The sequence below is a fragment of the Siniperca chuatsi genome, linkage group LG13 (assembly GCF_020085105.1).
Source record: "Siniperca chuatsi isolate FFG_IHB_CAS linkage group LG13, ASM2008510v1, whole genome shotgun sequence".
In the NCBI taxonomy this organism is placed as follows: domain Eukaryota; kingdom Metazoa; phylum Chordata; class Actinopteri; order Centrarchiformes; family Sinipercidae; genus Siniperca; species Siniperca chuatsi.
The window spans coordinates 26,825,035-26,849,738 of NC_058054.1; the positions used below are offsets into that span (position 1 = coordinate 26,825,035).

The 24,704-nt window shown below is 40.5% G+C and overlaps 1 protein-coding gene and 1 long non-coding RNA gene across 9 annotated transcripts; one reads left to right on the forward strand and one right to left on the reverse strand.

Moving 5' to 3' along the window:
• Positions 1-936: 936 nt before the first annotated feature.
• Positions 937-23,530, forward strand: frrs1a (ferric-chelate reductase 1a). Of its 5 annotated transcripts, XM_044218623.1 has the most exons (19): positions 959-1,063; positions 1,816-2,002; positions 2,095-2,160; positions 2,967-3,213; positions 3,327-3,469; positions 3,689-3,783; positions 5,656-5,803; positions 5,928-6,047; positions 6,479-6,550; positions 6,812-6,910; positions 7,792-7,942; positions 8,509-8,622; positions 10,101-10,216; positions 10,347-10,433; positions 11,091-11,188; positions 20,496-20,554; positions 20,688-20,831; positions 20,999-21,060; positions 23,125-23,530. In XM_044218623.1, exons 4-19 carry the CDS (start codon positions 3,009-3,011, stop codon positions 23,215-23,217), a joined length of 1,806 nt encoding a protein of 601 aa, XP_044074558.1. In that variant the 5' UTR covers positions 959-1,063; positions 1,816-2,002; positions 2,095-2,160; positions 2,967-3,008; the 3' UTR covers positions 23,218-23,530. The 5 variants fall into 5 exon arrangements, with proteins under 5 accessions (XP_044074559.1, XP_044074558.1, XP_044074560.1 ...); XM_044218621.1 differs by lacking the exon at positions 959-1,063 and having other exon boundaries at positions 1,106-2,002; XM_044218626.1 differs by lacking the exon at positions 959-1,063 and having other exon boundaries at positions 1,106-2,002; positions 21,002-21,060.
• LOC122886443 lies at positions 12,451-23,129 on the reverse strand. Of its 4 annotated transcripts, none has more exons than XR_006380345.1 (4): positions 21,923-23,129; positions 21,147-21,200; positions 20,646-20,815; positions 12,451-12,494 (listed from the first exon to the last, which is right to left on the reverse strand). It is a non-coding gene; the product is annotated as an uncharacterized LOC122886443 (long non-coding RNA). The 4 variants fall into 4 exon arrangements; XR_006380346.1 differs by having other exon boundaries at positions 21,881-23,129; XR_006380343.1 differs by lacking the exon at positions 21,147-21,200.
• Positions 23,531-24,704: the final 1,174 nt, after the last annotated feature.

The window sequence follows — 24,704 nt, forward strand, 5'->3', positions numbered from 1 at the left end:
CATTTGTTTAATTCCAGATAAACATTTTAAACAAAGTTGCCTGTGCTTGTAGTAGTTGCAGCTTTTACGCTATGGTTGGTCAAATTACTTTTTATGGATTTGCCAGCCAAGTTGTTTTATTGGGACCGGGTCCTGTGTGAATCCACTGCAGACACATACTAATATTTAGTAAGCAAAAATGCAGAGTAAACGTTACTGACTAAATAATTCAATCTTGCCAAATAAACACAATACTATTACTGGCAACAATACAACAATGCGTTGACATTAAAAAGAAATTGTACTTTTGAATACTTAATTTTTAAAAGCAAGTACTCCAGTAGTTTCACTTTAATACAAATGAAGGTTGTTCAGTAACATTTTTACTTGAGTAATATTTGACCAGGAGTCTACTTTGACATACTAGAGTTGTGTACTTTGTCCACCTCTGATGATAATGTAACACTCTAGTGCAATTTTGCATAACAAATATTTTTACTTTCACATTTTGCTGGTAATACTTCTGTACTTTTACGTAATAAAAATTCTGAATGGAGGAATATACTAATACTGACTATTTTTATACTGTATTATTGCTACTTTTACTTAATTAAAATATCTTAATACTTTTTCCACTACTGCAGCCAACCCAGTTAGTTTTTAATTCATAATTTTACAGTAAATTACAATAAATCAGCACACAGCTAAAATCTTCATGTCAATAATACAAATGATGTTTTGGTATCACATGATCATGTGGTAACATTCCTTTGTACAGTATGTACAGTTTTCTGTATATAGATGTAAATGGAATGTATATGTGATTAGGTAATGAAAACACCCTGCCCCGGAGTGAAAAGTCACATCAGAGTGTTCCAGTAGTCCATCCTTCAGGTTGTAAAACTGCTGCAATATTACCTTGTGCTACACTTTGAACCACACACACACACACACACACACACACACACACACACACACACACACACACACACACAGGGCACCGGAACAGTGAAAATGACTCACACATATATATAGTCATGCTTGGAAATTATTCCGCAGATTTTCCTTCAACTGCAGCAGAGTGGTGAGTACAACAACCTTATTACTCACTTCGATGCAAGAGTTTACCTTCTAGAGGTTGGCCCAGGGTTTCTTAACAAAGTCAAGGCAAAGTGTTTTGTCATCACAAAGACAATCATTAAAGTGTACTGCAGTGACTAGAATAGAATGGAAACCTTTCAATTGAATGTTTAAATGTCTCTTTGCTATTCTTTCTGCTTAAAGCTGTTGTGTCCTGAAAAATGTGTAGAGTCACTGAGGCCACAAGTGCTGAGATGTGTGGTGTGCAGTGAGGGAGGAAGTGCTGGTTAAGACATACTATTTCTCCATTCATTTCCTCAAACTGTTGTAAGGTTAGTTACAGGTTAAGGTCAGTTACATGAGCTAGTTGTTTGAGAATAACCAACACAGAGTATGCACATCTGATAGCAATTGTTATATGAAGTAAATAAAAGTGTGTTTAAGTCTAAAACAGAGTGTAGTTGTATGCAACAGTATGCTGACTGATGATTTTATGTAAAAATACAGCAGTCTCAACAATACAAATGACAAAGTGGGACTGAGACAGAGAATACTGATTGTCAATTCACTTGAATTGTCCGAATTTCTCGACACTGGTGGAAATCCTCACTGCAGTCTTTTCCTTAACAGAATTGTGTGAGTTTTGTTCAGTTAAGGCTAAACTCACCAGGGCTAAACCTCTTTGTTAGCTCATCCCACTGTTTAGGAGACAATTTACTGTTATTTTAGTGTGCCACATTCATGCTCTGTTGCCAGAATGGGAGGAAAGTGAAGAATTCCCATTGAAACAACTTTGGAACGTTATTCATCATGCATTATTCCAAGATGGCTGGCTGCATTGCAAGCTAACTGCTGATTTTGCCATTTTGGAAGCAGTTGATTGAGAGGTCTTTCCATCAAGTGATAGATTTTGAAGCCATCAGATTCCCCAAATCTGCTACTTGTAAGTACAACTAAAAGGATCACATGAGCTATTTTTCTCACTTGGTTTCCCATATTAACATGACATCATTGTTGTCATACCTCATCTTTCAGGATGCCTGTGTTATAAAGGCCTCAAAATTCTGGCAGTTTACTACTGGAGCAAAATTTCTCATAGAGGTATTTTTGTTTTTGCTTAAATTCTCCTTAATATATCTCATAGCAGATATGTTGACTTCTTAATTAAATATGTAATACATAACATTAATAATGGCTGCATACTATCAAGGTGTATCAGTGCCTTGTCCCTAGTATTGTGTATGCTGACTCACTGTCATGGCTTGCTGGGGGACCTACATGGAGCAGAGCCATCATTAATATGTTATTAGTTGCACCTGTTGTGACAAGTCAAAATGTCTACTCTGAGAATGATCTGTTCTTAGTTGAGCTGCTCAGTAAGTAAGAAACATCAGATGACTGAATTTGTAGAGGGCAACTCACAGTTTAAAGAGGAACTCCAGCAAAACAACACAAAACAACCCTTAATGGTGGGGGATATCTCAACTTGGGTTGGGAGGCCACAAAAATTATAAAGAAAGCCTGTGTTACAAACTTAAGGCATGGAGGTTGAAAGACATGGGGGTATACCAGCATTGAGAGTCTAATGAAATGATGCTAATGGTTGAATTATGGTACAGTTATATTTAAGCCTCTGCTGCATCAACTTTGATCATTCTTCTTTCAGTCTGTCTCTTGTGAGTACCAAAACTTCATGGAAGTGCAATACTGAGATGTTGGAGTACACCTTTAGCAAGACACAGAGAGCTGCTGAATGGTTTATCCCTTGGTAGATTTGTTATAAAGTGCAGCAATGGATACAACTTGTCAGATACAGATAAACAGTTTGTAGATAAGTACAGAAATCTTGCTCGTGTTCATTTTGAATTCATTCTTTGGAGTGATGTGTGATTTCTTTTTCATTTCAGACTTTGCGGACACCGTGTCGCAGCTCACACTTTATCCTGAAGATGTCGCATGTCGGTTTGTGTTGTCTTCTTTTTGTCTCTGTCTTGGTGTGGTACTGGGTGCCAGCAGTCTGCTATGCCAACGGCAAGGTCACCAAAGTCTGTGGCAGCATGGAACCCCATCATCGTGCCCCTGGTCAGACCACTCACAGCCCCTACCGCCTAGAAACCAACACCACTACATTCAGTCCCAGAGATCGGATCCAAGGTAACTAACAACTGTGACAAGTCAGTCATCAAGACTTGTTGAAATGTTCAAATGCAACACTGCCAATACAGGCACATCAATAAAACACAGTGTTGTGATTTTACCTTTTCCAGTCATCTTATCCGGAACATCGTTTTTTGAGGGCTTCCTGCTTCAGGCCAGAGATGCAGCCAATCAGGGCTCAGTATCCATGGTTGGCACCTTCACCCTGACGGATCCAAAAAAGACACAGCTGCTCACCTGTAATAAGCACGAGGTGCTCATACATACACAGGCACACAGTCACATAGAATGAAGTTTGAAAACAAAAACAAAAAGTAATGTAAGTAAAGTCAGTATTAAATTGTTAAAAAGTAATTGATCACAAAACCCAGAAATGAAGGTAACACACTCAGGTTAGATCATTAAACAAGATATAAAATATATGAAAAATGAAATGTATGAAATTAACTTTAAGAAGTGTATGTGTGTCTAGGGTTCAGCCGTGAGCCATACAAGTGATGCCAGACAGACAGAGGTTGTTGTCATCTGGAATGCTCCCACAGATGCTCCCAAACAGGTTCAGTTTTTGTGAGTTTATTTCTTTCTAAATGCTAATTTAAAGCTAGCCTGTGAAACTTTTGCTTTTGCAAACAGTGGCCTCTGTGGTCACAAGTGATGATTACAGTATAATATACGGAAAGATAGTTATAGAGAAGAGTCATAAAGTCAGCAAACTGACTCAGTAATGTCAGTTTCACAGCATTAACTCTTATTAGCAACATTAAATGGTAAATGGTAAATGGACTGTACTTATATAGCGCCTTTCTAGACTTTCTGACTACTCAAAGCGCTTGAACTGAACCTGAATACAGTATGTACTCTTTAGTCATACAGTCGGTTTGCTATGGGTATATTTGGGTATATCTCATGAACTGGCAAAGTTTCCCAGTAAAATGATATAGCAAATCAATTTTGATACTTTTTGCACTGTAATGTAATGCTTTACCTAAAGTGGTTACACTTTGTGGTAGCATTTCAGTAAGTCACAACACTAACATGTTCAAATACAGGACAGACATACTGATATGAATTTGCTACATTTGTGTGGAGTGCTGAGCTAAACAACCTACCGTGGGCAAATCTGTCATGAACTAGCAAATTTTCACAGCTACCAGCAGCATTTACTTACTGAGAGAGGTTGCCGCATGAGCCACTAAATCTGCACTACTGGATATGTGGCAAATAGAATCACACACTGTATAAACCCTGTTGCACTAACATTAGCCACCGTAGGCTACTATGAAGTAAAACCCCTGAGTGTATTGCTTATAAATTGAACTTTACATTTGGAAGAAGAAGAATGTTATTTTTTTCTTTCAAATTTTATAGTCTCACTTACTGCAAATTGCCCAAATGTACAATGCAACAGGTTAGTGTCTTTAAGCATGCTCACCTGCAAAATGGGTGAATATCTTGTACAAATTCCAAATGAATGATCTAAGACCTTCAACCAAATATATAGTGGAAAAGCATAGATGTAACTAATAATCTTAATAGTGTCCTACTGTATACCAGTGAGCCAGTACACACTTCTAAATTAAATGCACCCATTGTTAATGTTATTCTTTACACCTGTGTTTGATACATCAAAATGTCTGCCTTGAGAAAGGTCTATGTAATATCTTGTATGTAAATGGGAAATTTGGTATACAGATGGATGTAGAGAAAAGGCAACAGGAATACCAAAATCAATAGGACTCATCCTACGGGACCGCAAATATCCACAGCAACTAGGCATTTGTCTAAAATAAAAATGGAGTGTCTAAAATGTATAGAGTTCATCCTCTGGGGAGCATCAGTATGCTTCTTCAATTTTGATATACAGTACCTTATTTGTTGGGATTTGTTGGGGCTCTGTAAATAATATTATAAAGAGTACGGTCTAGACCTGCTCCATAGGAAAAGTGCAATGAGATAACTTCTGTTATGAATTGGCGCTATATAAATAAAACTGAATAGAATTGAATTGAATTTACAACTGGAAATTTTAATTGTTTGATATAAAGAAAAGATCAGAAAGTTAAAATCAAAAATGAAGTCTTTCTCCACCTTTTCAACAGTGTGACCTGAAATGGCTTGTCTCATGTGTAAAAGTACAAGACCTAAAGTCTGTATTTACCCAAATCTCAGTGAAGCAGGTCGAATCCCTTCTGGTGAAAATGTTTTGCTGTGAGAGAAGTTTTCATTTTTGGTAAAAACAATAGTCATTGAACAATCACTAAAACTTTGTCCAACTAACCATTTCCGGTTACCTGCTTGGAAAAGTGAGTTCATGTTTGTACGACAGTGTGACTGTGTAAATCCTTGACTTTATTTTAAAGGATTGAATATTATATTATGACAGAATATGTCTGTTTTGGACTGCTACAATGCATGTGCATCTATGGGCATATTTTCCAGTGTGACTGTAGTTGCCCACTTCAATTTATTTTGGGTGAAGCTGCCTGGACCCATCATCTATCAGCATGGTGTTACTCCCCACCCACCTCATCTGGACACTACACCTCCTCCTGTGCAAACGACCACTTCCTCCATCCTGCCTGGGCCTGTGAGTGTTTGGACATCTGATTGTGACATTGATTCCTGAACATGCAGTAATTAATAAACTTTAATGTGAAATGAGTGTAACATAGAGAAGACTAACAACTCCCTCCTCATCAACTCACCTTTAGTTTACTGCTGAGGGATGTGGCCAATCAAAATCCTGCCTGCTAGTTCCTCCAGGCTGTGATCCAAAAGATGATCCTGACTGCTTCTTCCTGTCCATGACTACAGAGGGACCAGACAAAAAGGTTTGACTTTTAACAGTTTAATTTACTGGTATGATTAATAGAATTAAAAGTGCTACATTAAACACTTGTACTGGTTTTGGTAATGGTATCGTAATCTTTTAAATGATACCCAGCCCTAATGAGCTTTCACTCTTTTTTCTGATTTCGCTAAAAATCTATCTGATATTCTCCATATATTGTGTAGCAACCGTCAGGCACACCCACTCTCAGTTCTGATGAATGCAGTAAGACAAATGAGGAATATTATATTAAATATTGATAGAATACAGTCATGTCAAATGTATGTTTCTCTTACTGTCTTGTTTAAGGCCTGACAGTGTTCATAGCTACATCTAGACAGGACTATCTGAAATTATAGTAATAATTTATCTAAGAACATTGAAAAACACGCACATTTTAGAATTCCACCTGTTCATCACTTTTCTCTGCAGTCTGTGATATTTGAGCTGAGTGGCCCAGCGGAGGGATACGTTGCCTTTGCACTATCCTGGGACACATGGATGGTAAGCTTGTCCCTCAGTGTAACACAACACTGCATCAAATATAGTCCAGGTTGATTGATTGATAGTTCAGTCTGAAAAATATCTGCAGACCAAGAATCACTCTTGAGCATAAGTTCTGAGAAGAGCAAATTTCTGTTATGATCCATTTACCGACATGTTGCACCTCTATTAACCTGAATATGACAGCATATACTGTATGTATTTTGTGTTTATGCATGTGTGTGTGTGTGTGTGTGTGTGTGTGTGTGTTTGTGTGTGTAGGGCAATGATGATGTGTATATGTGTGTAAAAGATGGGGATAGAGTATCAGTGAGTGCTGCCTTTGTCAGTGGACGAACACACCCTGAGGACCAGTCGCAGGTGAAAAATGAAAACACTTTCTCTGAATAAATTAAATGCAATATACATTACAGGAGCAGAGAACACTGAATACTACAGTAGCTAGCACTGAAAACCAGAAGGAAAATAGACTTTCAAAAAGCCCTTAATGCTGCCAAATACATACATGTGCTCACTGCATGTATGCTGTAAAGTCTAAATATTTTCACATTTGTCATTCTTTTATTTATTGACGTAATCAAGGCTTGTCTAAATATAGTTTTTTTTGTTTCTCTAATACAATGTTGAATAGTTAGAAGGGGAGATCCTCATTTCAACCTCTTCTTGTTTCTCTCCCTTTTAAAAGAAAAAACCTTTTCCCCTCAATTTTACCATGGTACTCTATTTTACAATTTTGTTCTTAAAAATATTGCAAGGACTAACTAGTACAAGGATACATATTGTGTGCTGGTAGTCATACAGTTTCTTTTTTGTATTGTATTTTAAAGGAATAGATCAAAATTTTCTAATTTGTTTTTTTTTCCAAGAGTTGACATGAGAAGATTGATATTGATCACATTTCTGTGTGTCAACTAGGAAGCTGGAATCAGGGTATGGTTAGCCTAGCTTAGCATAAAGACTGAAAGCCGAGGGAAAAAGCTAGCCTGGCTCTGTCCAAAGTTAAAAAATACACCAATTAACACCTTTAAAGCTCACTAATTAAAAAGTTGTATCTCAACAACTAGGCTAACCACATCATGAGTCCAACTCTGTACTCAAGGCACCAACATGAGATTGATATCCATCTCCTCACAAAGAAAGCAAATAAATGTATTCCCCCAAATCCTCCTCCCTTAAATTGCAATGGATTTTAAGTCTAAACCACCAAATTGTTGTTGTCCTTTCCGTGTGTATGTTTGTAGTCTGGCCTCTCCTCGCTGTCATGGCGGCTGGCAGATGGAGTGATTCAGTGCAGGTTCAGTAGACCAGTCAAACTGACCAATCAGGAACCAGCCCGCTACGATCTGGACCAAGAGTACTTTCTGTTTCTAGCCAACGGATATGCTCAGTACGGTAAGAGAGTATGATATCAATCTGCCATGTGTTACCTTGGAAACTGAACCCATTGACCCTGGCAGTCATCCTGTGTCTTAGAGGCCAATTAAAGTTCTTATCAATCTGTCAAACCTTTATTATGTCACATGACAGTTTGATCAGCATCAAATCTTGTAATGGGTATCAGTTTTATTCAGGAAACAGGATGTCATTAACAGGAAATGTTGAGCATGTAAGCATTATTCTCTGCTGTTTTAGTGATTAAGGGATTCTTCTTACATTCTGGTTAATGTTTAATTGGCCTAGCAACATTGAAATGATGTGTGAATGCATGACATGAATTCATTCTCACTTTTTACTAACTTGCAGTGTTACTTTACTCTAAAGAGAAAATGTTATAAATATGCTGCAGTTTGACTTCAAAAGGTCTGGGATCCCTAGAATGACATAGCATAACACTGAAAACTTTTAGTTTACAGTAATTGCTAAAATTGAAATTCCTTGGTGGAATTTAACAAGCATAATTTTTGTTTCTCTCCTCTCCTCCTCTCTCCTCTCCTCTCCTCTCCTCTCCTCTCCTCTAGGTAAAGTATGGAAACATAGTCGCCAGCCGATAATCTCCACCCAGAGAAAACGTATCACTGGACCCCCTGAGGTCCTAAGAGGCTCTCGGGGAACAATCATTATGAAAATGCATGGTGGGTTGAGTTCTTAATTTTTACATTTATGTCACTGACACTGTCTAGTGCAGTCAAATTAACCCAAGGATATGTTATCTAGGCTTATCAAAGTTTAATTCCATTACTTTTCTCTACGAGTTACCTACAACATATGTAAACTAGAGATGGGATCACACCAATCGGTGTGTATGGTGCAATGGAACAAGAGAGGTGAGTTTGGTGAAACAGGTGAACTGTGCCAGATTTACGAACCGGCCTTGCAGGGTCATTTTCTATTTGGTTATGGACATCCAAGCAAAGATCTAAAGGAGTGTGTGTAGTAGCATCTAGCAGAGAAATTTCAGTTTGCAACCATTTGTATACTGCTCCCCTTCCAAGTGTGTAGGATAAACTACGGTGGCCGCGAAACTCATCAAAAACGCAAAGGTCCTATCTAAAGCCAGTGTTTAGTCTATCCGTTCTGGGCTACTGTAGAAACATGGCGGTGCAACATGGCGGACTCCGTGGAAGGGGACAGGAGGGGTTATTCTAAGGTGATGAAAACGTGATTCTTATTTTCAGGTGATTATACACTAATAAAAACATACTTATGAATATTAACACCATATTTAGCAAATAGAGCCCCCTAAATCTTACACACTGAACCATTAATACACCTTCTCCTTAAATAATACTTTTTTTATTAAGGATATAATGGTTGTTGTCAATGGATATTTGTGTAAAATACTATGTTAGTATATGTAGACTATGTAAGATGTTAGTTGCTGTTGTTATAATAAAGGCTGAATGTTATTTAGATTGTGCTGGATCACATTTCTCATCACATTTTTGTATGCCTGGATCTTGCCATCTTGGCAAAGCTAATTTCGCAACTTAAAATGAATGTGGGCCAGGGGTGTAAAGTGGGGGGGCCAATGGCCCCTTCCCCACTTCCTACCCCCCTACTTCTGGCACCCTTGCTCGGACCACACTCATCTTCAAACTCTGCCTTCATTTTGATCTCACCTACACACCTGTAAAGTTCTGTGACTGCATCTTTCACGGTTGTGACGCTATCGTGTTGACAAAATCTGTCCACAGACAGACATATAAACACCTGGCAAAGTACTCAAAACCACTTCTATGGTAGTTCCGACTACAGTAGGTGTCTCCAGGACCACATTTTGCCATGATGACACACACACAAGGTGAAAACAATGCCAACCGTGGCTGGTAAATATGTAAATCCAATCATAATCAGATTTCTTTATGCACAATCAAAGGTGCACACACAGCAAAGTGTCAGAAAACACATTATTAGAATTACAAGATACCCAGCAAGATAAGGATATCAATCTGCCAGCTGATTTTGGTCATGCAATTGTCTTGCCATTATGGTGCTCTGAAACCTGCAGGGTAGTATTAAACTAGTTTCAGTGTAACATTTTGTGTAGACATAAACTAATTTACATTGGGAAGTGGGGGAAGTATCTACTGAATTGCCTCTACTTCTCTAGGTGCACTAATGCTGTTAGCCTGGATGCTAACAGGAAGTGTTGGTACCTTCATTGCCAGCTTCTATAAACCTGACTGGCCAAATCAAACTGTGCTCGGCCAGAAAGTCTGGTTCCAGGTAGATATTATACACACACATACACATACATACATCAGCTTTACAAAAAATTAAGTTAAATAAATGGCAATGATGTTGAATAAATGTTATTATGGTGTGTGTGTGTGTGTGTGTGTGTGTGTGTGTGTAGGTTCATCGAGGCCTGATGATGCTAAGTGTGACTCTGACCATTGTAGCCTTTTGCCTCCCATTTTTCTACAGGAAAGGTTGGAGCAAGGTAGAGTACACACACACACACACACACACACACACACACACACACACACACACACACACACACACACACTCATATGCAGATTTACCTATGGGCACTAAATGAACTAGTCAGAACTCAAAGTTCATTGTCTTTGGAAAATACTGCCTGTTGTTAAAATGATGTTAAGCAGAATAAATGACTAATCTGGACAATATTCTCATAATTTCAGTTTTATTTTCAGTACAGGGACAGTTACTTCTTTTGCACATTATTTATGTTCAATAATAGAATCTTCACTCATCTAGTACAACAAGAATGTGAATTTGACACTGATAGTGAGATTAAGATTCAGATTAGCACTTTGTAGTTTCACATTATGTATTCCAATGATGACAGGAGGAGTGTTGGACTCATATATGAGGCCTTTACAGTCCTTAGAAATCAGAAACAGGTATATAAACATTAACTTTAAGTTCAGAACATTTAGTATTTACTATATAAGTGTATATTTTATTTTTGTACATGCAGCAGGAGGCACTCATAAACTGTAAAAAAAGAAAAGAAAAAAAAAGCATTTGTTGCTGTCGTGCTGTTGTATTCATACATCTCACCAGCAGAAAAGGATGCTGGATCAGTCATCAATTACTGCACAACTCTAGTGTGTGTGTGTTTGTGCAGGGTGCAGGTGTCCATCCATACCTAGGCTGTTGTGTTCTGGCTTTGTCTGTGATTCAGCCAATAATAGCTGCGATCAGACCATCACCTGACTCACACAGGTAAACACTACTTACATTTACATGCAGAAGCAACTGCAGTGTTTAGTCTGTTTCACAAGGCCAGTTAGGATAAGTTCACACTTTAGATTTTGTCCCTCATCTCTTACATTAGAATCACTTTTGTGGTGGTTTTGGTGTTATCACTTCCTGTTTTATTTTGTAGTAGTCTCCTTCCCTTGTGTGTCTTGTGTTTTTACTTCCTGTCTGTGTTTTCCCTCCAGTTTTGATTGTTGGCCCTCCCTTGATTGTTGGCACCTGTGTCTCGTTGTCTCACCTCCCCTTGGGTATTTAGTCTGGGTCTTTTCTTTGTTCTGTGTCGGATCATTGTTGTACACATGGTGTTGTTCCTTGCCGAGCCTTGACTATTGGATTCTTTGTTCTCCGGTGAACCCATTTTGGATTTGTGGATTTTGGATTTGTGGATTTTGGATTTGTCGATTTTGGATTTGTGGATTTGATCTGCTCTCCTGTGAACTGTGTTCCCACCTTGGACTCACTCCCCTGCTTTCACCCATGCTATCTGGTACTCATCTGCATTTTGTCTGCTCATTACCTGTCTGCTCACCTCTGCCTGTTCTTGCCTGCATACCACCCCACAATAAACACGGTAGTCATCCGGCTACTTTTCCCTGAGACTGCTTCCTCGTCATCTGCTTTTGGGTCCACATACCTCTATACAGCACCCCGCCACGACAACTTTAGGGAGGGATTACTACAGGGCCAGTATGAACAGGAGGAATGACAGCAGCAATAAATAATTTTAGACGTACATATGACCATGTGAATATTGTATGAAGACAAACTTTAAAAATGTGTAGCTACAGTATTCTTTAATATCCACATTAAGCCATGTTCCAGGTTGTTTTCATTAAGATCTCTGTCCATACTAAAACACCTGAACATTAGGAAAAAAGTGGCAAGGAAAAACTTCCTTTAAGAGGCAGAAACCTTGGACAGAACCAGACTCAAAGGTGGGCGGCCATCCGCCGCTGCCATGTTGGGTTGAGAGACAGAGAGAGAGAGAGAGAGAGAGAAGGGGGACTGGGGGAGAGGGAAGCACAATAAAAATTCCACCTAGAATTTTTAAATAATAATAATAATGTAATTGTAGTGGTAATATTAATATTAATAAAATAATAATAATGATGATAATAATAGGAATGATTGTGATACGAATAATAATGATAATAATAGTAAAAAGACTAATAATGAAAATTGTAGTAGCAGTTGTTGAGCAGGAACACGGGGGGCAGCAGGTGGCCCACAATCACTGATCCAGACTCTGCAGCTCCGGAGGTAGAAATACCTGCTGAAAGCGACAGAAAGAGAGAAGAGAGAGATGAGAAAGCACAAAACTATGGGAGAGAGAAGATGTCGAGTTAGTAACATGCATTAATGGGATAAAAATGCATACAGATGGAGAGGGAGAGGAGGAGAGAGGAGCTCAATTAATAGTTTATGATTGCAAAAGTAAATGACAACGTCTATATTGTGTGAGTGGCTACATCTGCATTTAAAATTAGTGATCACAAAGACGGTTAGAAGTGACAGAAAGGTCTTGACTGTAGTGCCACACAGCCTCTGACCAGGCTTATGTTGTTTTTTAAATGCTTGTCCACACTAAAATGTGCAAATGGTGTTTTCAGATGCATTCACCATGGACCGCTGTCAAAAACACCAGCTTAGTGTGAAAGAAAAAAAGATTTAAATTTAGCTGGCTAAATGTGGACAGAATCTAGGTTAGCTGGATACCTGCAGTAAGTCAAACCCAGAACAGCTGTGTTTACTTCAATCCCTCAACATGCACAAGATGGCACAGTGGATGACAGCCTCTCCGGTACTTTTTCTGTTTTTCTTTATTTGTTCAGTTTTCAACTCACACTTTCTAATTACATTCACCGGGGAGGAACTTTTGAACATTTGACAATTCACTTGTCAAACTTGTTCACCACTTTTCACTCAACCGGAAAGATCTTTAAGTTGGAGGAGCAGCTGCTCTCTATTGAATTTGCAGGAGATGCTGGCGGGGAGCGTGCTAGAGCGCTTTTTAAAATGCAATAGCAGGGATTTAGAACTGCGCTCCTGTCAATACATTTTGCGAATGTCCACTCTCTGGCCAACAAAATGGATGCACTGCTGCTTCTCAATAGAGCAAACAAAGACTTTTCTTCACCAAAACCTGGCTTGGCCCATCCCAGATAGTACACTAAATATATCGGGGAAATGAGGGAAGGCAGAATCTGTTTCTAGCCTATATAAACAAAAGTTGGTGTGCAGATGTCATGGTGTGCAGATGTCACAGTGTTAAAGAAAACATGTACCCCCCAGAGTCCATTTTCATGAACTGTAAACTGTTTTATTCACTGTGGGAGTTTTCCTCGTTTATTCTGGTAGGTGTTTACATCCCACCTCAGGCCTGTGTTAGTGAGACATTACGGGCAACACCCAGCTGACCAGATAACTCCCATGGAGCACAAACTCACAGACCACAGACTCCCTGCTCATTGTTCTTGGGGACTTTAACAGAGCAAACCTCAGCCATGAACTGCCAAAATACAGACAGCACATCAAGTGTCCCACCAGGGATAAAAACACACTGGACCATTGCTACACAATTAAAGGATGCCTATCGGTCTGTCCCCCGTGCAGCTTTGGGACTCTCTGATCACTGTCTTCTCCCAACTTACAGGCAGAAACTAAAATCTGCTACGCCTGTGGTCAAAACTGTGAGGAGATAGACCAACGAGGCAAAGCTGGAATTACAGGCCTGCTTTGACTGCACTGCTGCAGCTACAGACCTAGAAGAACTCTCTGACACTGTGACATCTTATATCAGCTTTTGTGAGGTGTGTCTGTGTGCTGACTAAAACTTTCTGCATATACAACAACAATAAACCCTGGTTTACAGCTAAACTCAGGCAGCTTCGTCAGGTCAAGGAGGAGGCCAACAGAAGTGGGAACAGAATCCTGTAAAACTAGGCCAGAAACACTGAAAAGCAGGCTTTCAGCCAATGACCTTCTGCCAGTGGACTGCAAGACCACACCAGCTACAGGAAATCCGCCATCAATGGCAATCACAGTTTTTTTATTCACTCTACCCAGATCTTTAAAAATAGCAGCCCGCAAAACCACACTGTGGTCAATTGACAAAGTGCAGACATTATTCTGTTTGACGATTAAAGATCCACAGCAAGTGTGTTCCATTGAAGATGATGTCACGGCAGTTTCACGAGGCGTCACTATGACGATCAAATAAGAATCCCACCTACATTGAGAGGGTACTATCTGCAGTGATAAATGAAATTGAGAAAAGTACCTGGTATCAAAAGCAAGTTGAGTTGAGTTGAGCTGAGTAGAAATTAGGCTTTTGATAAGCCAACATTCACACCCCTCATCCTGCGCCAGCACAGGAAGTTCAACCTGCCCAACCAGTTCTTATTCCCAGGGTGTCATATACCGATGTTGTGTCACGCCCCTTGGTGTTGTATACAGACATACATGGTACCCTTTAGCGTCTGTAGGAGATGCCTTCAGAAACAATTTTTGCATCTGTAGGAGACACCTTCAGAAACTACTTGGTTAGGTAGTGGGAAGTCACGTGACGTAAGTGACATAAGTCATGTGACTTCTAAGTCACGCGTTGGTTAGGTTTGGGCAACAAAACTACTTGGATAGGAAATAGGAAGTCATGTAACGTAAGTCACATAACTCACGTGATGTAAGTGACTAAGTCTCGAGACTTGTAACATAACTTAAAACTTATAACTTAAAACTGCAGAACCCAACTTCGCTTCAGCTTGAGGTCACGAACAGATGGCCGGACATTCTCCTTCAGGAGTTTTTGGTAGACAGCAGAATTCATGGTTCCATTTATCACAGCAAGTCTTCCAGGTCCTGAAGCAGATAAATAGCCCCAGACCATCACACTACCACCACCATATTTTACTGTTGGTATGATGTTCTTTTTCTGAAATGCGGTGTTACTTCTCTCGTCTGTCCACAGAGTATTTTCCCAAAAGTCTTGGGGATCATCAAGATGTCTTGGAACTCTGCCATGCAGGCCATTTTTGCCCAGTCTCTTTCTTATGGTGGAGTCATGAACACTGACCTTAACTGAGGCAAGTGAGGCCTGCAGTTCTTTGTATGTTGTTGTGGAGTCTTTTGTGGCCTCTTGGATGAGTCATCGCTGCGCTCTTGGGGTAATTTTAGTTGGCCGGCCACTCCTGGGAAGGTTCACCACTGTTCCATGTTTTTGCCATTTGTGGATAATGGCTCTCACTGTGGTTCGCTGGAGTCCCAACGCTTTAGAAATATCTTTATAATCTTTTCCAGACTGATAGATCTCAATTACTTTCTTTCTCATTTGTTCCTGAATTTCTTTGGATCTTGGCATTGTCACAGATACGCCAGGCTCCACCATCCACTAATCACGCACACCTGCTCCCAATTAAACTCCTGCTCCCCATTAGATCCCAATCACAGCCAGCATAAAAGCCCTGCACTCACCTCAGTATGTGTCTGACCTCGTTCATGACTAGGACTCTCTGTGCTACTCGGCATTACACCCATTCGCCCTTCTCCAGCGATCTCCTGTCTCCAGCGTTCTCCTGTCTCCAGCGATCCCCTGTCTCCAGCGTTCTCCTGTCTCCAGCGGTCTCCTGTCTCCAGCGATCTCCTGTCTTCAGTGATCTCCCTCTCCAGCGAGTCCTTCCCCCTAATAACTTCCCTCTCTCCATACCTACCATATCTGGCAATAATCCAATAAAGAATATTCTGGTTCCATCTTGGTGTTCCCTGCCTGTCTGTTCCGTAACAGAAGGTCAGACCTAACTGAAAGGATTAAAGCCATGAGCTCCGCTGACCCCTTCCAGGACTGGGTGGAGGGTCTCCGACGTTATCTCTCCACCCATCCACCACCAACCATCACTTCCAGCACTTCCTCAGTCACTCCGTCACCACAGAGGTATTCCAGCATTATTGCCCGACTAGCGCCCTTCTCTGGCTCGGCAGAGAACTGTGATGGATTTTTGTTACCGTGTTCCCTGCTTGGGTGTTGCAAAATTTCAACAAAGTAGCACATATGGTATGTTTCACCTAGATGTGCAAAATTTGGTACGCACATGTAACATGTCCAGACTTATAATAAAGCCTCTTGGTGCCATGCCCTACACCATAGAGTGTATATATAGATGGACAACGCGTCTCCACTTTCTCCCACTGTACAAAAATGAAGCCAAAATATCCCTGATACGGGAGCTGCCATCGTGCACAGGTGACGTCATTTGGAGCCAGAGTCTGAGCAGTAGTGATCGGGGTTGGAGCCACGGTATCGAGGTCCTGCCCATGCACTCGGCCGACTCGCAAGCCAACCTCTGCTGTCAATCATGATGTGAAAGACTGTAGATTGTCCATTCTGCCCCAAACTTGACCTGCTTGATAAGACTCCAGGCCTGAGGATATCTACATGCTAATATTGAGACATAGTCATAGCGCTACCTACTGGCAACAGAAAGTCAGCCTTATGTGACAAACTTCATTCAATTTCCATAAAATTTCCATTGTGTGGTCTACACTGGACAATGAGCAACATAATGTATATAGCGCCACATAATGGACACAGGAAGTGATACTCCTTCATGCAATGTCCAATATTTATGAAAAAGTATATCCATGTCAGGCAACCTCTGGTAAATGTATTGCTGCATAAATAACTTTTGCACCACGTTCTGGCAACAGGAAGTGAAGCCAAGGTAACATATAGTTCATTAAATGTATACAAAATTCCAGCACCATGTTTTGAATGGCCTCCTAACCCCAAATACTGATGAGGACCTGGACAGCAAGCGTTCTCCATTGTTCATCTTTTTTAAAGTATTAGTCGTCCTAGTTGATAACGGGTTCTGCGCAGTATCTTTGCTGTTCCTAGTACTGCACTTTTCTGGACTGAGATGTCTGGTGTTCTTCCAGGGATCTGCTGTAGCCACTCCTCCAGTTTGGGGGTCACTGCCCCGCGTGCGCCGATGACCACGGGCACCACTGTCGCCTTCACCTTCCAGGCCTTCTCCAGCTCTTCTCTGAGCCCTTGGTATTTCTCTAGTTTTCACGTTCCTTTTTCCTGATGTTGCCATCACTTGGTATTGCCACGTCAACCACAACGGCTTTCCTCTGCTGTTTGTCCACCACCACGATGTCTGGTTGGTTCGCCATTACCATTCTGTCAGTCTGAATCTGGTCATTCTCTCCCACCTTTGGAGGTGTTTCCCACTTTGACCTTGGGGTTTCCAGTCCATACTCCGTGCAGATGTTCCTGTACACTATGCCAACCACTTGGTTATGGCGTTCCATGTATGCTTTCCCTGCCAGCATCTTACACCCTGCAGTTATGTGCTGGATTGTCTCAGGGGTCTCTTTGCACAGCCTACACCTTGGGTCTTGTCTGGTGTGGTAGATCTGGGCCTCTATTGCTCTGGTGCTCAGGGCCTGCTCCTGTGCAGCCATGATGAGTGCCTCTGTGCTGTCCTTCAGTCCAGCCCGCTCTAGCCATTGGTAGGATTTCTTGATATCAGCCACTTCAGTTATGTTCCGGTGGTACATCTCATGTAGGTGTTTGTCCTCCCATGATGGTCCTTCCTCCAGCTCCTCTTCCTCTGTTCCCCATTGCCTGAGGCATTCACTGAGCACATCATCTGTTGGGGCCTTATCTTTGATGTACTTGTGGATCTTGGATGTTTCATCCTGGATAGCGGCTCTCACACTCACTAGTCCACTAGTCTTATGGCTAGCGTACAGTCTCAGGGTGCTGGATTTGGGATGGAACCCTCCATGCATGGTGAGGAGCTTTCGCATCTTAACGTCTGTGGTCTGTCGTCTGTGGTCTGTGGTCTGTATCTCTTCCTTTGGCCACCTTATTATTCCCGCAGGGTATCTGATCACTGGCAGGGCGTAGCTGTTTATTGCCTGGGCCTTTTTCTTGCCATTGAGCTGACTTCTTAGGACTTGCCTTACTCGTTGGAGGTATTTGGCAGTTGCTGTTTTCCTTGTTACCACTTCGAGGTTGCCATTTGCCTGTGGTATTCCAAGGTACTTGTAACCATCCTCAATGTCTGCTGTTGTTCCTTCTGGGAGTGAGACCCCTTCTGTGTGGACTACCTTCCCTCTCTTTGTCACCATTCGGCTACACTTCTCAAGCCCGAATGACATCCCAATGTCAGAGCTGTAGATCCTGGTGGTGTGGATCAGTGAGTTGATGTCCCGCTCGCTCTTAGCGAATAGCTTGATGTCATCCATGTAGAGGAGGTGACTGATGGTGGCCCCATTCCCGAGTCGGTATCCATAGCCAGTCTTGTTGATTATTTGGCTGAGGGGGTTCAGACCTATGAAGAACAGTAGTGGGGACAGAGCATCTCCTTGGTATATGCCACATTTGATGGATACTTGTGCAAGTGGCTTGCCATTGGCCTCAAGGGTGGTTTTCCACAGCCTCATCGAGTTTGCAATGAAGTCTCTTAGAGTCCTGTTGATGTTGTACATCTGTGGCATTGAGTCATAGGCTTTCTTGTAATCAGTCCAGGCAGTGCACAGGTTGGTGTGTCGGGTTCTGCAGTCTTGGGTGACTGTTCTGTCAACCAGGAGTTGGTGTTTGGCTCCTCTGGTTCCTTTGCCGATGCCCTTCTGTGCTTTGCTCATGTATTGATCCATGTGTCCACTTATCTTAGCCGCGATGATGCCTGACATGAGCTTCCATGTTGTGGAGAGACAGGTTATTGGCCGTCCCACAGTCCTTCAGGATCAGGATTGTACGCCCTTTGGTAAGCCATTCAGGGTGCGTCCCATCTCTTAGCAGCTGGTTCATTTTTGCTGCTAGGCGCTCGTGGAGTGCAGTGAGCTTCTTTAGCCAGTAGGTGTGGATCCTGTCAGGGCCCGGTGCTGTCCAGTTTTTCATACCTGAGACTGTAGACTGAGACCTTTCTTGCATGTCTGCTGCTGTCGCTGTTGTGTGATGCCTCCCTCTCATACCGGAAAAGTATATGGGAGTACATGTTCTGTTTCCAGCCTTGGTGGTATTACCCTGCACTTTCGCAGGTTGAGTTGCGAACAGCCGGTTTATTCTTCTGGCTTCTGGCTTATCTCTCGTGTACCTCTTTAGGCGGCTGGCCAAGGCTTTCTCATTGCACCTCTCGGCCTCTGTCAGTTGGCTCACTTCTCTTCGTGCTTCCAGCCTTCGTTTCCATGGTGGGTACTGTTTCCCATGGCTCCCATGGTTGCTCTTATAGCCAAGCATCTTGAGGATCACTGCTGCTGAGGCGTATATCAGCTCATTGGTTTCAGTGATGGTTGTGGTAGGGATCGCACTCAATGCTGCATTCACATATTCTAGGAGACTTTCTGATGGTACTTCACTTAGCCGTAATTGGCGTCGGAGTTGCCTTGCATTCATCCTTTCATCCTTTCAGGTCAGTCGCTGCCGTGATTGCACTTGTTCACCCATTCAATATGTATTCCGTTGCACTATTTGCATTTGATTACAATCAATAAATACAGAACACTTGACTTGTATATAGACATTGTATGGTTTGTTGTTGTTGGTCGTTGTTGATTTTTTATATATGTATAATTATATATACACCTATTTTTCACTTCTTTGTATGTACATAATGTTTAGTTTTACCTATCTTTGTTCAGCTTTGTTGTCTTTGTTTTTAGCTCTATGTCTATCTTCCTGTGAACTGTTGAGAGTCATATTTCTTGTATGTGTACACACACTTGGCCAATAAAGATTTGGAAGGAAAGTTATCTAGAGCTTTTTTTGTCTTCTTGTTTTGAGAGACAGGCCCCTGGTTGTGTCACGGTATGTAAACTATAACTAGAGCATACTGGTCTTGACATCCATTAACCATTATACTGAAGATTGCTGTAACACAGTATGTCAAGAAGATAATGTTAATCACCACTGGGATCATTTGTTCCTTTGAATTAGAAACAAGCAAGTGTTGCTCTGTCAAACAGGGAGACCCAGTTTATCCATTGTAGCAGGGAGACAATGGCAGACTATTAAATGTTCAGACAATCATTTTGAAAATAACCAATGAGGACAGTATTTAGGATTGACTTAGGGTTACTCTGTTAATATAACTTTTGAACTGTTCATGTATATGGAAGACTGACTGGCTAACTGCATGAATACATGAGTGACAAATTAGAGGATTTAGTGATTGAATGTGTAACTGTGAGATTTATTTGCATTATTATTTAATGATGTTCTATTACAATATATCAATATATTGGTATTATTTGTATCTCTGTCCAGGAGATATATCTTTAACTGGGCCCACTGGGGAATTGGGTCTGTGACAGAGATCATGGCAGGTAGGTCTGCATTCAAATACATTTCAGAATAGATCTACAAACCGAAAAAACTATTTTTAAAAACACTTTTAAAAACCTCTGGACTTCCTACCTTGTTGATCAAAGTTACATCCTGTCTTCTATATGACTGCAGTGGCTGCCATGTTCCTGGGGATGCTTCAGTCATCACTGCTTCTCCCCCAGCCATGGGCAACGCATGTTCTGATTGGCTATGTGACATGGCTGGCCTCATTAAGGTTCCTCCTCCTGATGCACAAGCACCTTTACATCAAAAAATGTATGAAAATTTGAATTAAGTTGATGCATTTAGGGTAACTGCTAGAATTTTGTTTTGATGAATTATTATGAAGGAATTATTCTTCATGACTTGGCAGAGAATTGAGAACACTGTTGAGTAATTTCCCAAATACCTGTGTGCTAACTAACTGTTGTTTGTTTAACCAGCAGCATTGGGGTCAGATGACACACAGGCCATCCTCTCTGACCAATCAGAGCATGGTCGCTGGGTAGGTATCAGCTGCAAACAAACTGTTAATGCAGTTTTTTCTAAGTGCTATATTTTTCTTATTAAATGTTAATCATGTCTGCATACCATTTGTGTGCCTGTACCAAGGCCCTGGATCACTGTCATTCCTTACTGACACACCTAAATGGAACAGAGGCATGTTTAGTGATTTGTTACACCTGTGCTTTTCCTGGTATAACAAATTAGGCTTTTCTCAAACAGTATTCTAACTTGGCAAGTTGAACTTGGGAGTCCAAACTCACAAGAAAGGGAGGAACAGTACACTAAATTTGCAATGAGGCCAACAGTGTTCTTTCTGACATCAACAACTCAGCCAGGCTCTGGTGATTACACGTCAACAACACCTGCTTTTTGACAAAATAATCTCAAAGTAAATTCCATTTAACTAGCTTTTTTGGAGCAGTGAGATGCAGTCAACAGATAGACAGACATCTGTTATCCTCACTGTAATGGATACTTTATTATCCTATTTCACACTGCCTCTTTTTGTTTTTGTTTATTGCTCATTTATAATTTTTTTATTGAAATGTGTTAAGATCAGTACATATAAGGAGCCAAAAGAATTTTGTAAACTTTGAGCCAGGCTAACTGTTCCTCAGCTGTTTCATCTTGTTGGGATTCAGGTAGGGCAGGTTTGGTTATTATCAAAATATAAAATAGATTTATGAATATTAATACAATTATTAATACTATTATTAATATGGAGCACCACCCTGGGGTCAGGGACCAACAACCAAACGTGAAAAACAGTTTCAATGGCTGTTCATTTAAAAATGATGATATTTGAAGTACTATCTTACATTAATAATTGTGGACAGTGGAGGGTGAATCCGAGCACTGACCATTTGGATTATCCGGCGGAGTCCTCTCAGGCTCGGATACTGGTGAAACTGTTCCTTCAGGCGGCAGCGGAGGGAAGTAGCAGTTGACTTTTAATGGGGAAAGAGTGGGGCTCAGCGGTTACCCTTCTCTCCGCGAAGAAAACGGTAAAACCTGAGTCTTCCTTCTGCAAATACAGGATTGTTATATGGATGATAAAAATCAGGATCCGAAAGTATGTTCAGCAAACACAAAACTGTTGCTCGTCTAGCGAGTTAAGACTTCACCTAAGGAGCTAAAGTTCAGGTGATGTGTCCCCTGAAGCAACCAAAGTTACAATGGAAAGACAGTGAGCGACCTATATGCTCTGCTTTTATAGAAGTGATGATGTCATGGCTGGGGCGCCAGGATTTCCTGCGCTCATTTGGAATTTTAGGAATCCAGGGTTTGTATTCAACTGAAATCCCGCGTCTGGGTGTGAATTAACAGCTGGTGGAGATTTGTGCCGTTTCCATGAGTTCAGGCTTTTTGGTTTCCCAAGGGCCTCTGTTCTTTGTTCTCCAAATGTGGTGAGGCCCAACTGTCTTTATGCTAACCTAAGCTAACTGCCTGCTGGCTGTACTTCATGTTTATGAAAGAGGTATCAATATTATCATCTAACTCTTGTTAAAAAAGCGAATAAGCATATTTCCCAAAATGTCAAACTATTGCTTTAGTGGCTATAATCAATATTTTATATTAAAGGGACAGTTTACCCCAAAAATACATATTTTTCCTCTTACCTGCAGTGCTATTTATCTGTCTAGATTGTTTTGGTGTGAGTTGCAGAGTGTTGGAGATTTTAGCTGCAGAGATGTGTGTCTTTTTTTAATATAATGGAACTATATGGCACTCGGCTTGTGGTGCTCAAAGCGCCAAAAAAAAAAAAAACATTTGAAAAACTCAACAGCAATGTCTCTTTCCAGAAATCCTAAGCCGGTTACTGAAGATAATCCACAGACCTTGTTGTGAAAAGTTTCATGTAGAAACTATCGGTAGAAAGAAAATAGACTCTACAGCCGATAGCTCCAAAACTCGGCTACTCAGAGTCTGGCTCATATCCTCAACTACTGCCACTGGTTGAGGCAAAATGCATGCTGGGATACGACATTGTGACACGAGTCTATCGGGAAAGGTTTTGAGATCCTGTGTTTTCTTTCTAACTTCTACCTACTTTATGTTTCAGGGGTCCTTCATAAAGTCTCTCATCTTGGCTGTCTTAGCTCTAGGAAACTCTGGTCTCCTAATGGCCTTGCTGTCTTCTATTGCTGAAATTTGACATTAAATGGCAAAGAAATCAAAACAACTTTCAAGACCATGATTGACAACATTTTTAAAAGATTACTTTTTTTACGCAAGGCTTGGAATACCAGTATAATTCCAATTACAGCAAAACCTGCTAACAGAAAGAATGAGGAACTTCTACTTATTCAGCCAAACACATCGTTTCTATTTTACTGTATGTTTCTTTTTTGTTTAGATTCAGGTTTTTGGTTGTATTTGTGTAGTTATATATGTACTTTATTTCTATAAAATGTTAATTAAATGTTGATTGCTGAGTCATCATTAAAATATGGAAAGATAAACTGAAAGCATCTGAAACTAGTATTTGACTTTTGTTTTTTTCACAGTCAATATTCATTATATTGGATATAATCTTTATTTTATTTATTTCGCAACCGTTAAATAATAGAACTGTGAACAAATACAGATCCTGCTATTTTTGTGTGTCTGATAATGGCCCCCAATAAAAGAAACTCTAGTAATGTGTTACTGCTCCACTTCATATGGCACCATGTACTTTGTCTTTCTTCTGTGCCATTAGGGTTACCTCTGCTTGGGCTTGGAGAACACAAATTTAAAACAGAAGGCCAGCGTTTCAGGCAATGAGGCGAGGAGTTTGAAATACAGGGTCGGTGTAATGAAAGATGCTATTAAGTTGCATTATGGAAAATGTAGGATCAGTGTTTTTGGAGCTTGACATATACTAGGGACGGAAAGTCAGGATATCTCGACCTCTACTGCTTTAATTTTGACCATGCTGACATCCTTCCTTATAATTTGGGCGACAGAGACTTCAGGAATAATTGATTTTTTTTATGTTCTCATAGGCTGTTTTTGTTGGATGTTGGGTGGATAATGAATATTTATGATGTAGTAATGCAGGTACAGTAAGCAAGACCACAATGTAGACTATTGCATTGTTTGAATATAATGCTTAAACCAAATAATAAATACAATAACTCCTGGAAGCAATGGGCCTGTACAGTTTGTCTTCCCACTATAACTTTTGTTTAGGCTTCTATGATATGAGCTCTAAATAAATGTCAGATCATGCTTGTTAAATACAATACTATCCTATATTACTATGACTTTGACATTGTTAATGTCACTTTTAGGCTTTAGGCCTACATGGTTTCACTATTGTAGCCTATAGCCCTAATCTTTTCTGTTATACAGTATGTGGGGACACTAATGCACTGGGGACAGCAGGTTTAATCAGCAGAGTTTAATCCACTTACACTTGCACCTCTCTTTATTAGCAGAAAATACTGATGGCAGACATACAGCCTAGCATCAACCTGATGCTATAAAACAAATATAGTCCTACATTTTCATAAAGTTATATAATCTTTCAAATTAATTTAATAGTATACTTACATAAATGTTTTTTTGTGTGCAAATATCTGAACGAAAATAATCATAAGGTTATGAAGTTAATTGTGAAGTACAATATCCGTGACATGAGAAAGGGTTTGGGTTTCG